General features: G+C 35.4%; 1 protein-coding gene across 2 annotated transcripts in view; it reads left to right on the top strand.

The window, feature by feature from the left end:
* The first annotated feature begins 893 nt into the window (after positions 1-893).
* LOC138360127 (glutamic acid-rich protein-like) overlaps positions 894-13,566 on the top strand; it is a 13,142-nt gene continuing 469 nt past the window's right edge. The window contains exons 1-6 of one of the 2 annotated variants that reach the window (XM_069320069.1): positions 894-1,140; positions 3,062-3,160; positions 3,711-3,913; positions 4,441-4,602; positions 5,623-5,790; positions 8,755-8,877. In XM_069320069.1, coding sequence (XP_069176170.1) covers positions 5,628-5,790; positions 8,755-8,877 — 286 coding nt within the window. In that variant the 5' untranslated portion in view covers positions 894-1,140; positions 3,062-3,160; positions 3,711-3,913; positions 4,441-4,602; positions 5,623-5,627. The other variant, XM_069320068.1, reaches the window with a different exon arrangement.

Below are 13,566 nucleotides of genomic sequence, written 5' to 3'. Positions count from 1 at the left end.
TTATAAATAATTGTCGCGAAACGGCGTATGAAAAAATAAATTTCCCCAAATGAAATTAGTGTATCGGCGATCGAGCGGCCATATTTAAAAGTGTATACTCTTGTCACTGTTCTGACATTAGTTTTCGATGTACGTATTTCATTTTTGTACCAATGTGTTCGCAATAGAATGTTCTAGAAGAACATAAGTATAAAACGTCACATAAGGATGTGTTCGGCCGGCAACATATATAAAAACTACGTCGATTATACTCGTCGTGTCAATAATACAATTGTTTTACCACGCTGATTCAATGCCATACTGTTTTCTCAAATAAGCTCTTCGGCTATTAAAGAAAACGTAAATTTCATGGCGAACATTTGTAAACTATCCCCAAGTAGATCTGATCGAAATTGGAATTTATACAAATATTTATTCTCGTGTTGCCCGCCACTGTCACCCTTGAGTAACCAGAAACGGATATACAGTAAAAACTAGGCTAACTCATCCTAATCCTTGCACAAACCCTCCAGAATTTCTTTATTGAAGATCAGCAATTATTGCGCAGCTCATATTATACAGTTTAAGAATGAGATTTCCTTGTTCTAAAGGAATGAAAATAACACTGCCTTAATCTCAGTCGATTAAGGCAGTGTCTGGGATGCTCCCGGTGCCCGTGCCTGGTGCTCGTGCACCAGGCACGGCCGATAGTGTACGTTTAATTGTTCTTTTAGTGTAAATAACGGAATAAAATGTAAGACATAGTATGCAGATCTTTTTCCAGATGTCTTTTTTTTTCCTAAAGAAAACTAAGATATTGCGAATTTTGCTTAACAAGTACATTAATTATTAACTTTTTGTCGTTATTATTGTTATAATTAAAAGAATTACATCTTGTTTTTTTTGCTTATGTACAAAACATAGTCTAATAACCACAGTTCGTTGCCCCTAAATCATCACAACATAACCAGTTTACTCATGTCATCGCCCCTAAATCAACAAAAACAACCAGTGTATTATTGTAAATAATTATATCTTATGATTTCTCAGCAATGGTAAGACATTTTTAAGACTCTAACCTTCGTAAGAAGGTATGATGTATACGAACTGATCGACCGGGCTTCACAACAAAAACATGGCCACATGAGTTGGATTATTCCGGTAATATTGAACTACTGTTCATTGTTATTAGTTTAACAATACTGTTATGGAATGTCATAAGAGTTAGGGAATGTCATAAGAGTTAGGGAATGTCATAAAGAGTTAGGGAATGTCATAAGAGTAGTCACAGGGCAACCAAAGATACCCAGCTTCTGGGTACGGGATCTTTGCCCGAAACGCTATGCGTGCTAGTGGCTTTACAATAATAATAATAATTGATTTAGGAAAAATATATACATAGATGCAGAGTTACAGTACAAACATTCTGTTTGATTTATAGATAGAGGTAGTACATACAATACCTAAAGCCACTAGTACGCATAGCGTTTCGGGCAAGATTGTAAAATCATCATTATTCCTATTTTCTCTCTTAACCCCCAGTGTACCATCTCGTATATTAATAAATAAATAACCAGGTTTTTTTATGCGGCTGTGCTGAAAGCCTGACGTAAAATAAATCATTGTGTCGGAGAACAGGAAGCTACAAATTAGGCTTATATTGAGGTTCCCCCCTCCCCCCTTTCCCCCCAATTACAGGTCTGTCTAATTACCACAAGCTACCACAAGCTACACAAGCTTCACAAAGCTTCCTGGCAATACGTTAGTAATGAATAAATATGATATGTTAGGCTGACCTAACCTAATCAAACCTAACCAAATCTAACCTAACCAAATCTAACCTAACCAAATCTAACCTAGCTTAACCAAACCTAACCTAACCGATGCTTGGATCGTCGACTTGATTTGGTGTCACCATTTCTTTATTTTCGTCTAATTTCTTTATAAAGAGATACTTTTTCAGATTAAAATTATGTTTTTTCGTGTTGTACATTCAGTACCAACATTATAATGAGTAAATATATCTTATTTATTCATTACTAACATATTGCCAGGAAGCTATGTGAAGCTTGTGTAGCTTGTGGTAGCTTGTAATTAGACAGACCGCCAATTACTGGTGGAGTAAATCAGCCTAGCCTACTTCTTCCTAGCATAACCTAGCCAACACTAGCCAAGCCTAGTCTACCCTTGCCTAGCCTAGCAAACAGCCCTTGAACCCCCTACTGTTAAGACTCTGCTCTCTGATTGTACCTATGACACCTATTATTAATTTCCTTCTGTATCTTTAGCTCCAGTATGTTGTTATATTATGCTGTGCAAATTTGGGACCTGGCCCTCTAGTATCTTACATATATGTATTATTTGATACCATTCTTGTGTCCTGTCCAGAGAGTACATTTTGAGAGCTTTGAGACGGTCTCAATTATTTAGATGTTTTATCATTTATATGTTTGCTGTTTATGGTCTCTTTATTTCCTCTAATTCAGAGATTTCTCCTGTTCAGAAAGGGGGAGTCAGTACCGAGCAATACTCAAGATGGGACAGCACCAGTTATTTGAATAGTATTAGCATTACTGTGGGTAGGGTCTTTGAATTTTAACATTCTCATAAACCATTCCATTATTTTTCTGGCCGCCACTATATTTGCTCGGTTATGTTCACAAAGTGTGAGGTCGTCAGACGTCGTAATTCTCAGATCTCTTGCATGTTTTTTCCTTCTTAGAGTAGGTCTGATCGTCCTGTGTTCCTTGTTTCATTTAATTTCCTCGTTTCTACCATACTTCAGCACCTGTAACTTATCACTGTTAAAATCATGTTATTTCTGTTTTTTCAATGTCTCCTACAGTGCCAATTTTCTTGTGTCTTCTGTATCATCTTTAGAGTTTCATTGTTCAAATGTGTTATAAAATACATGCACCACCATCTTAGTGGTGCATATATGCATTCTACCTTGCATTTATATGCAAGGTAGAAAAATATGCATGAAAAATATATATGAAAAATATGCATTTTTGTTTTTTTATAATTAATCTAAACTGATGCTATTGTATATCTGTTAATAATTTATTTTTGTTTTTTTTAGGTAAAATTTAAATCAGACAACATTATCAATTGCAACATTACAACATTGTCAACAATTCTATCTGAGAGAACATTACAGCAATGGCTTCCAGTAATTCAAGTAAGTTACATTATAATTGTGATTTGTTTATAATATATACTTTAAATTTTATTTTTGTATGTTATTAATTTTATTTGGGTGTAAGTTCATATTATCATTAGATATAGAGTATAAAATCTTAATTTTGTTTTGTCAATTTTGTCTGTTAAAATTGCATATCTATTTCAAACTTTATTAATACCACAAAATGTTAGTTAAGTTGAATATTAATTTAATGTTATTGGAAGATCAAAAAACTTAGTAAAATAAGTATTTGAGTCCCAATTCAATTATTTGCAGTTCACAAATATGCAATTTTGATTTACATTGAAAATTCCAGATTATTCTTCTCTTATTTAAACATTAAATTTGGTTTACTTGTGTAATTAATAAAATCTGGTGCTGTACAGGTTCTCAATAATACAATCACAATTCTCCGCTCAGTCTTCTGTAGCACTGTACTGCTTTGTGGTCTTTCATTATGCTGCTACTGTGTTTTTTGTACCACTGTATTACATTTTAAACATTTTACTCTTTTTTTTATGATTGCCCAGATTATCTTTATTTACAGGCCAGAAGAAACCTTTCCAGCGGTGTTGTCCCATCTGCAGTAATGTCATTAGTGTTCGTCGACATTTCTGCAACTGTGGACACAGCTTTATAGATGAAAAGCGTAAGGGTGATGTAGAGCGGGAGGATAAATATAAGGAAATGGGTCGAAGAGCTGCTAAGCATCAAAACCTTTGCAGATCATTTAAAGCCATGAAAAAATCTGTAAGTATTTCATGCATTCTGTTATTTCTTCAATTAGAATTGTATCATATTGTATTAATATCCATTCTGTTAGGTTTTAAATTTTCCCACAAATAAACAGATTTTAAGCCATTTGATAATTAATTAGTATTAACATTTTCAATTTTGGTGTATACTGTACTTATTGATGTTAATAATAAAGTAATGTGCATTATATAAGTATTTTTGTGTTATTTTATATTTTTTTAATTTCCATTAGTTATGTAATTATACTTTAATGATATAACTATCAGTAGGTCTCTTAAACTAGGTAAGAAAAGTACATCTTAAGCTACTTCGGTACTTCTGCACTTTTGCAGATGTACCCAATGCTGTATGAGGGAGGGATGCTGTCTGTTTCAGAAGCTTATGGTTATCCCATCTTATATTCTGTAATCATAAAGTTAATCTCTTTTTTTTTTATAATTGAAGCCATATCTCTTGAACACTGTGTTCAAATTAACACTAAAAATATTTGTTATATTTGTAACTATTTTGTTGTATTGCAGGTCTCTAAGCTACAAGGTGGTGGTTATCAAGTTGCTGTCATCTATTTTAAGGTCTTGAGGTTATCTTGAGATGATTTCGGGGCTTTAGTGTCCCCGCGGCCCGATCTTCGACCAGGCCTCCACCCCCCAGGAAGCAGCCCGTGACAGCTGACTAACACCCAGGTACCTATTTACTGCTAGGTAACAAGGGCATTCAGGGTGAAAGAAACTTTGCCCATTTGTTTCTGCCTCGTGCGGGAATCGAACCCGCGCCACAGAATTACGAGTCCTGCACGCTATCCACCAGGCTACGAGGCCCACGAGGTCGGCAATAGAAATACCACAAAGGGCATGCTACCAGGAAGTGGTCTGTCAAGCAAAAATGTTAATAATCTCACCGAATTGTTTTATCTTGGTAATTATTATTATTATTATTTTGCATAAGCTAACATTGAAAATCATAAAACCTGCATGTTCCTTTGTGTTGGCAATAATGAAAAGCATTTACATAGTACAGTAGTTTAGTTCATATATTATGCATCCCATATCCATGTTGTTAGCGGTAGTGGAAATGGTTGCAGAGGCACATAATTAATTGGCTCCGGGATTGAACCAAGCAATTCATTTTAGCTAAGCAAGTTTCAATCTTGATGACCTAATTACATAATTCCATGCACATCACCACATTGACAAGGGGCTCGAGACCGACCATGAGTACAGATTTTAAATTAAGCAACTGACATGTGTGGAGAGCTAGTGTCACAATTGATATGTTTATCTTGCACACTGCCTCCATCCAGTGGACAGCGGTGGATAGGTTACAATCACTTAGTTACTACATACAGTTAGCAAACTGGTGATATTTGACCAAGATTTCTGGCAGCGGATCATTTTGAATGAAATATTTCCTCATGTCTTGAACATTTGTTATAGAATTATCCGAATTCACATATCTTTTTTCACTCCATCACATAGTGGAGGAGGGTGTGCAAATAATTTTGACACACTTTACTTTGCATCAGGTCTATATCATCAGATAATGAGACTTCCTTTACATATGGGTACCAAAATTCCCATAATGACATAGTTAATCATTGCTGCCAAATTTCACATTTCAGTGTTTCTTTCAATTAAAGTTTTTTGGAGGACATATTTTGTAATGATGATACCATATTAAATTTACGCATGTTTCTTAATTTTCAGCATACATGCAGGACAATGGATCAAGTGTCAACAAGATACCAACAAATAATATAGATGCCCAAGAAGATATCAACATCAGTGAGGCAAAAGAAAAGAATGGGGAGCAAGAGCTTAAGTTAAAGAAAATGAAGAAAAAACGAAGACTGTCCGAAGATTCAACTATTAAAGGTAATAAAAACTCATTCTTCGTTTTTTAAATTCAAAGCAAAACTTGTATATATTTTAGACAAGTTTTTAGGTTCCACAATTACATTACTGATTTGTTGCATAAAGTAGTTGTATTTTATACAGCTGATGAGTCACAATAATGTTGCTGAAGAATGTTGTCCTAACCACACACAAAAAGATGAAAATACAAAGACGTTTCGGTCCGTTCTGAACCACTATTAATTCAATTGTTAGTTGTATTATACTTGACTGCTGATATAATTTATTTCATGTATTCCAGTTCACAGTAATATTAAAATTAACATCAGAGCCTGACGGCTCAGTGGACAGTGCTCTGGGTTTGTAATCCTAAGGGTCAAGGTTCTATTTTTATTAGATGCTGAAACAAATGGGCAGTTTCTTTTGCCCTGATGCACCTATTCACCTAACAGTAAATAGGTACTTGGGAGTTAGACAGCTGATATGAGCTGCTTACTGGGAATGTGAGTGTTAAAATTAGGATTAAGGACTTGCCCAAAAAGCTATGCATGCTAGTGTCTGTTCAAGAATGTAAGAAATCTTTTATATATATATATACATACACATATATATATGTCGTACCTAGTAGCCAGAACTCACTTCTTGCCCTACTATGAAATCCCCGATTTGCCTAATAGGCCGATTGATTTACTTTATTTTCAATAAATTGTTTCCAATTAGTTTATTTGAATTATTATTATTATATTATATTAGGAACATAAATTATTGACTTAGTTGTGTGAGTATAGGTTACGTTTAGATAGGTTAGGTAAGGTTGGTTAGGTTCGGTCATATATCTACGTTAGTTTTAACTCAAATTTCAAAAAATTAACTTATAAATAATGAAATGGAATGATTTATCATTTCATAAGAAAAAAATGAGAAAAATACATAAATTCAGGAAAACTTGGATTATTAGGCAAATCGGGCCTTGCATAGTAGGCCGAGTATGACGTTCTGGCTACTAGGTACAACATACATATATATATATATATATATATATATATATATATATATATATATATATATATATATATATATATATATATATATGTCGTACCTAGTAGCCAGAACGCACTTCTCAGCCTACTATGCAAGGCCCGATTTGCCTGATAAGCCAAGTTTTCATGAATTAATGTTTTTTCGACTACCTAACCTACCTAACCTAACCTAACCTAACCTAACTTTTTTGGCTACATAACCCAACCTAGCCTATAAAGATAGGTTAGGTTAGGTTAGGTAGGGTTGGTTAGGTTCGGTCATATATCTAAGTTAATTTTACCTCCAATAAAACCAAATTGGCCTCATACATAATGAAATGGGTAGCTTTATCATTTTATAAGAAAAAAATTAGAGAAAATATATTATTTCAGGATAACTTGGCTTATTAGGCAAATCGGGCCTTGCATAGTAGGCTGAGAAGTGCGTTCTGGCTATTAGGTACGACATATATATATATATATATATATATATATATATATATATATATATATATATATATATATATATATATATATGTCGTACCTAATAGCCAGAACGCACTTCTCAGCCTACTATTCAAGGCCCGATTTGCCTAATAAGCCAAGTTTTCATGAATTAATGTTTTTTCGTCTAAATAACCTACCTAACCTAACCTAACTTAGCTTTTTTTGGCTACCTAACCTAACCTTAACTATAAATATAGGTTAGGTTAGGTTAGGTAGGGTTGGTTAGGTTCGGTCATATATCTACGTTAATTTTAACTCCAATAAAAAAAAATTGACCTCATACATAGAGAAAAGGGTTGCTTTATCATTTCATAAGAAAAAAATTATAGTAAATATATTAATTCAGGAAAACTTGGCTTATTAGGCAAATCGGGCCTTGAATAGTAGGCTGAGAAGTGAGTTCTGGCTACTAGGTACGACATATATATATATATATATATATATATATATATATATATATATGTCGTACCTAATAGCCAGAACGCACTTCTCAGCCTACTATGCAAGGCCCGATTTGCCTAATAAGCCAATTTTTCCTGAATTAATATATTTTTTCTAATTTTTTTCTTATGAAATGATAAAGCTAACCCATTTCATTATGTATGAGGTCAATTTTTTTTTATTGGAGTTAAAATTAACGTAGATATATGACCGAACCTAACCAACCCTACCTAACCTAACCTATCTTTATAGGTTAAGTTTGGTTAGGTAGCCGAAAAAGTTAGGTTAGGTTAGGTTAGGTAGGTTAGGTAGTCGAAAAACAATTAATTCATGAAAACTTGGCTTTTTAGGCAAATCGGGCCTTGCATAGTAGGCTGAGAAGTGCGTTCTGGCTACTAGGTACAACATATAAATATATATATATAAATATATATATATATTTCATTTATTTATTTATTTATATACAAGAAGGTACATTGGGTTTGTGAGAATACATAGCATAGTATTTACAATTTTGTAAAGCCACTAGTATGCGCAGCGTTTCAGGCAGGTCATTTATCTAATAGATAATTTTAATTAGGTAAATTCTAGCAGAATTAATAAAATAACAAATACATTGCAAGAAAAAAAATGAGATGAGAGAGAATAGTAGGTATATTAAAGCCCATTGGTATATTAAAGCTCTGATTGATTACACTGACAGCTTGATTGGTAATTTAAACAAGATTAATAGACACCATACAGCAGATTGACAGCACATATAAGAAGACAGCAATGATAACAATGGTAAAGATTTTTCAATATTTTGACATTACACTTGTCAATGATACAGGTCTATAATTGAGTGGGTCTTCTCTGCTGTCACTTTTGTAGATTTGAAGTATTGTGTTTGTGTGTGTAGCATGTGCATTAATTCAAGTAGAGAGGCTTTGTGTGTTATCTGTAGCTGCAGCTGTAGAGAAACACAATTTTTGTTTAATGAGGATATATATTTTATTCAGGTTTTCCTTATTTTCAGTTCACATTCAGGAAAATCAAAAGAGGAAGATCAGGGAAGCGAAAGACAAGAATGTAGAGCAAGAGGATAAGTCCTTGAAAAAAATGAAGAAACACCGACTTTCTCAAGATACAACTGTGACAGGTAATCAAAACTCATTCTTCGATTTCTAAGCAAAACTTGTACTCACCTAGTTGTGTTTGCAGGGGTTGAGGATTGGCTCTATGGTCCTGTGTTTCAATTGTCAATCAACTGGTGTATATATTCTTGGGCCATTCCTCCAGTTTGTCCAGTTTTAGTTATAAATTTTAAAGATTTAAAAATTGTAAAGTAATATAAACTTAATGGTAATTTAAGTAATGAAAACTTATTGGAACTTAAAGTAAAAATGAACTAGAATAATTAATAACAATGGATGACCAATAAAAGTCAAAAAGCAATTATGAAATCTATAAAATTAATAGCTTACTTACTATAATATAACAAGTACACTATAGTTTAATATTAAAGTTACACTAAAACACTAAAACAAAATGTGGTAGATTAAATTGAGATACACTGAGGTACACTGGATGATAAAGTTTATACTAGAGGACACAGGCAAAGCCAGTGTACTATGGAACAAGGAAGTAAAAAAAGAAAAAAAGAGACAATAATAAAGAAGACCCATTTTTTTTTTTTTAAGTTAAAACCTTTTGGAAGGAAAGGCAGAGCTAAAGTACACATTGGTAGTTAAATGAGGTTATAATTTGAACTCTGGTTATTCAGCAGCTATCCCACAGTCATTCAGGAGATTTGAGGTGAGCTTCAGTTGTTATAAAATAGGTTTTTCCAGTGTCAGTCCCCCTAGCTATAATTGTATTGTCTCCCACAAAACAATGTTTAATTACAGGGGAATTTTTCCAGAAACCCCGCAGTTTAAATAAGAGATTTTGTCTGAACCTGGTCAGACATTTATTCACATAAACATTTGATTTACTAGAGACTGCAGATTTGAAAAGGTCTGACTTGCGGAAGCAGCTATCTAGTTTAACTCAAATTCTCCTGTTATTTATACCCTCCTGTTGATTTGATACCCACTCTATAAGCTGATTTGATGTCACTAGTTTTGATTGAATATTTTGATCATATCTTGGATATTTTGATCTTTGGGGAATATATTTCAATATTTGGATCATACCTTGGATCATTTGGTCTTGGGGGAAAGACCATCATGCATTCATTCATTAATTCATGATGGTCTTGGGAGAAGTTTGTGAATGAATGAATGGAGGTTTTGGGGAGGCTTCAAGTGTGCTTTTTGGACCTGGCGAGTCTTTGGTTCCTGTCCCATCTCAAGAATATCTGATCATATATTCAAAGCTCTTTTTGTTATTTGGCAGTCTACCAGCTGTCAACTATTTGTTGTGATGTGTTTTGTTAATATATATTTTGTTTAGAATATACTGTATGGAAACCAGGGATACAAATATTGTATAGCTACAAATATAAAAAAAAATAATTTAAATATAAAGTACTTGTTATATATTCTCAAATAATTATTATATAAGTGTGCCAATGAATTGATGTGTGCTGTATTTGCAGAGCATCAAATCATGTAGATGGTAGGGCAAGTACCTTGAGGTGCTTCCGGGGCTTAGCGTCCCCGCGGCTCGGTCGTCGACCAGGCCTCCTGGTTGCTGGACTGATCAATCAGGCTGTTGGATGCGGCTGCTCGCAGCCTGATGTATGAGTCACAGCCTGGTTGATCAGGTATCCTTTGGAGGTGCTTATCCAGTTCTCTTGAACACTCTGAGGGGTTTGCCAGTTATGCCCCTTATGTGTAGCGGAAGCGTGTTGAACAGTCTCAGGCCTCTGATGTTGATAGAGTTCTCTCTCAGAGTACCTGTTGCACTTCTGCTTTTCAATGGGGGTATTCTGCACATCCTGCCATGTCTTCTGGTCTCATGTGATGTTATTTCTGTGTGCAGGTTTGGGACCAGCCCCTCTAATATTTTCCACGTGTAAATTATTATGTATCTCTCCCGCCTGTGCTCAAGGGAGTACAGATTTAGCCTCTTTAGTCGGTCCCAGTAATTTAGATGTGTTACTTTTTTTTACTGAGTAATAATTTTTACTGATGGTTTACTGAGTGGATTCTAGCAGTAAAGGTTTTCTGCACGCTCTTCAGGTCAGCAATTTCTCCAGCTTTGAAAGGGGCTGTCATTGTGCAGCAGTACTCCACTCTAGAGAGCACAAGCATTTTGAAAAGTATCATCATCGGTATAGGATCTCTAGTGTGAAAAGTTCTTGTTATCCAACCTGTCATTTTTCTTGCAGTTGTGACGGCTACTTTATTATGTTCTTTAAAGGTAAAGTCTTCAGACATGAGTACACCCTGATCCTTGACATTGCCTTTTCGTTCTATGTTATGATTTGCTCGAGTTTTTTACGTGGTTGCCGTTTTTATATTTTCATTTTGTCCATAGCGCATGAGCTGGAACTAATCTTCGTTAAACACCATATTATTTTCTGTAGCCCATAGAAAGACCTGATCTACATCTGATTGGAGGTTTGCTGTGTCCTCTATGTTGCCTACTCTCATGAAGATCCTAGTGTCATCTGCAAAGGATGATACAGTGCTATAGGTTGTGTTCTTGTCTATGTCCGATATGAGGATGAGAAAAAGTACTGGAGCAAACACAGTACCCTGGGGGACTGAGCTCTTCACGGTTGATGGGCTGGATTTTATTTTGTTGACTATTACACATTGTGTTCTGTTAGTCAGGAAATTGTAGATCCATCTACCTATTTTTCCGGTAATTCCTTTTGAACGCATTTTATGTGCAATAACACCATGGTCATTTATCAAAAGCTTTTGCGAAATCTTTGTAAATTACATCAGCATTTTGTTTGTCTTCCATAGCATCTAATGCCATATCATAGTGGTCCAGCAACTGAGACAGGCAAGAGCGCCCTGTTCTGAAACCATGTTGTCCGGGGTTATGCAGATGCTGTGATTCCATGTATTTTGTGATCTTACTTCTTAGCACTCTCTCAAAATTTTTTATGATGTGCGATGTTAGTGCTATCGGTCTAATTTTTTGCCTCTGCCTTATTTCCTCCTTTATGAAGTGGTGCTATCTCTGCTGTTTTTAGTATATCAGGGATAACGCCAGTATCTAGGCTTTGTCTCCACATAATGTGGAGGGCCTGTGATAGTGGTTTTTTACAGTTCTTGATGAATATGGAGTTCCAAGAATCCGGGCCTGGTGCAGAGTGCATAGGCATACTGTTTATGGCTTCTTCAAAATCCAGTGGGGATAGGGTGACGTCTGATATATGATTTGATGTTGGTATCATATCCATGAAAAACTCATTTTGGTTAGAAATCTTTAGTGCGTTTAATGGCTCGCAGAAAACAGTCGTATTGCTTCCTCAGTAGCTCGCTCATTTCTTTGTTGTCATCGGTGAAAGTTCCATCTCCCTTTCGCAGGGGCCCGATACTAGATGTGGTTTTTGATCTTGATTTTGCATAGGAGAAAAAATATTTCGGATTCCTCTTTATTTCACTGATGGCCTTTTGCTCTCTTTGCCTCTCCCGGGTTTTGTATGATTCTTGTAGCTTGAGTTCAATTGTTTCTATTTCTCTACATAACCTTCTTCGCCGTTCTTGAGATAGGGTGCGACTCAAGTTGTTCCGCGATTCGCTTTCTTTGCCTATATAGGGAACGACGTTCTCGTTCCAATCTGCATCTCTTCCTCTTTTTTCTTAGGGGTATGCGGTTTAAACATATTTTTAGTGCTACTGAGCTTATTTTTTCCAGGCACTGGTTCAGATATGCATTTTCTAGCTGTTCTTCCCAGTTTATTTCTGTGCAGACCTTGTTTATTTGCTCCCAGTTTATCTGTTTATTATTGAAGTTGAATTTGCTGAAATCTCCTCCACCGGGAATCTGGACTGGTTTTGAAGGTCTATTCCCCATGGTTGTCATAACTTCAATTAAGTTGTGATCTGAGTAACAGGTATTTGTAATCATTATGTTCCTGATCAATTCATCATTATTAGTGAAAATTTTGGTCCAGCGTGTTCTTTATAGTTGGTTTTTTTATTTGCTGGTTTAAGGCAAACCTGTCGCACATCTGTAGCAGGTCATTTGCATGTGCCTGTTCATTTAGGCTACTTCCTGGTATTCTTTCTGATATTACTGTATTAGCCAGGTGCTTCCATTTCAGGTGCCGTAGGTTGAAGTCCCCAAGCAGGATGATGTTCGGAGCTGGATTTGTGAGGTTTTCCAAGCAGTGTTCTATTTTCATTAGTTCGAGTTTAAACTGCTGAGGGTTTGCCTCTGGTGACTTATATACAAAGACAATAAGTACATTTAGGATCTCTATTTTGATTATCAGCACTTCCACCATATCATTTGAGGTGTTTAGCAGCTCAGTACAGATGAGTGTGTCTTTGATGTAGAGGCTGACCCCACCCTGAAGCCGGTGTTTCCTATCACATTTGAAAAGATTGTACTCTGAGATCCATATTTCACCATCATGGTAGTCCGGCATTCCGGCAATATTTCTTATAGTCGCTGGGAGGACGTTGAACAACCGCGGACCTCTGATGTTTATACAGTGCTCTGATTGTGCCTATGGCACCTCTACACTATTTGGAAGAATACACACACACTGGGTACTGGGGTGGGCCTACCTCCAAATGGCCCCTTGGTAAAAGTAAACCAATTTTAACTCAAATAATCTATGCTAGGATTCTTGGAAACCATTGTGGCACCACAATTGCCCTTCTTGGTCTCTGTCTACCGATTGTTGTAATGCCTGGTGGCCTCTGTCTACAGACTA

The sequence above is a fragment of the Procambarus clarkii genome, unplaced genomic scaffold, assembly GCF_040958095.1.
Source record: "Procambarus clarkii isolate CNS0578487 unplaced genomic scaffold, FALCON_Pclarkii_2.0 HiC_scaffold_97, whole genome shotgun sequence".
Lineage (NCBI taxonomy): Eukaryota > Metazoa > Arthropoda > Malacostraca > Decapoda > Cambaridae > Procambarus > Procambarus clarkii.
This window is presented reverse-complemented; position numbering and strand designations above follow the sequence as displayed.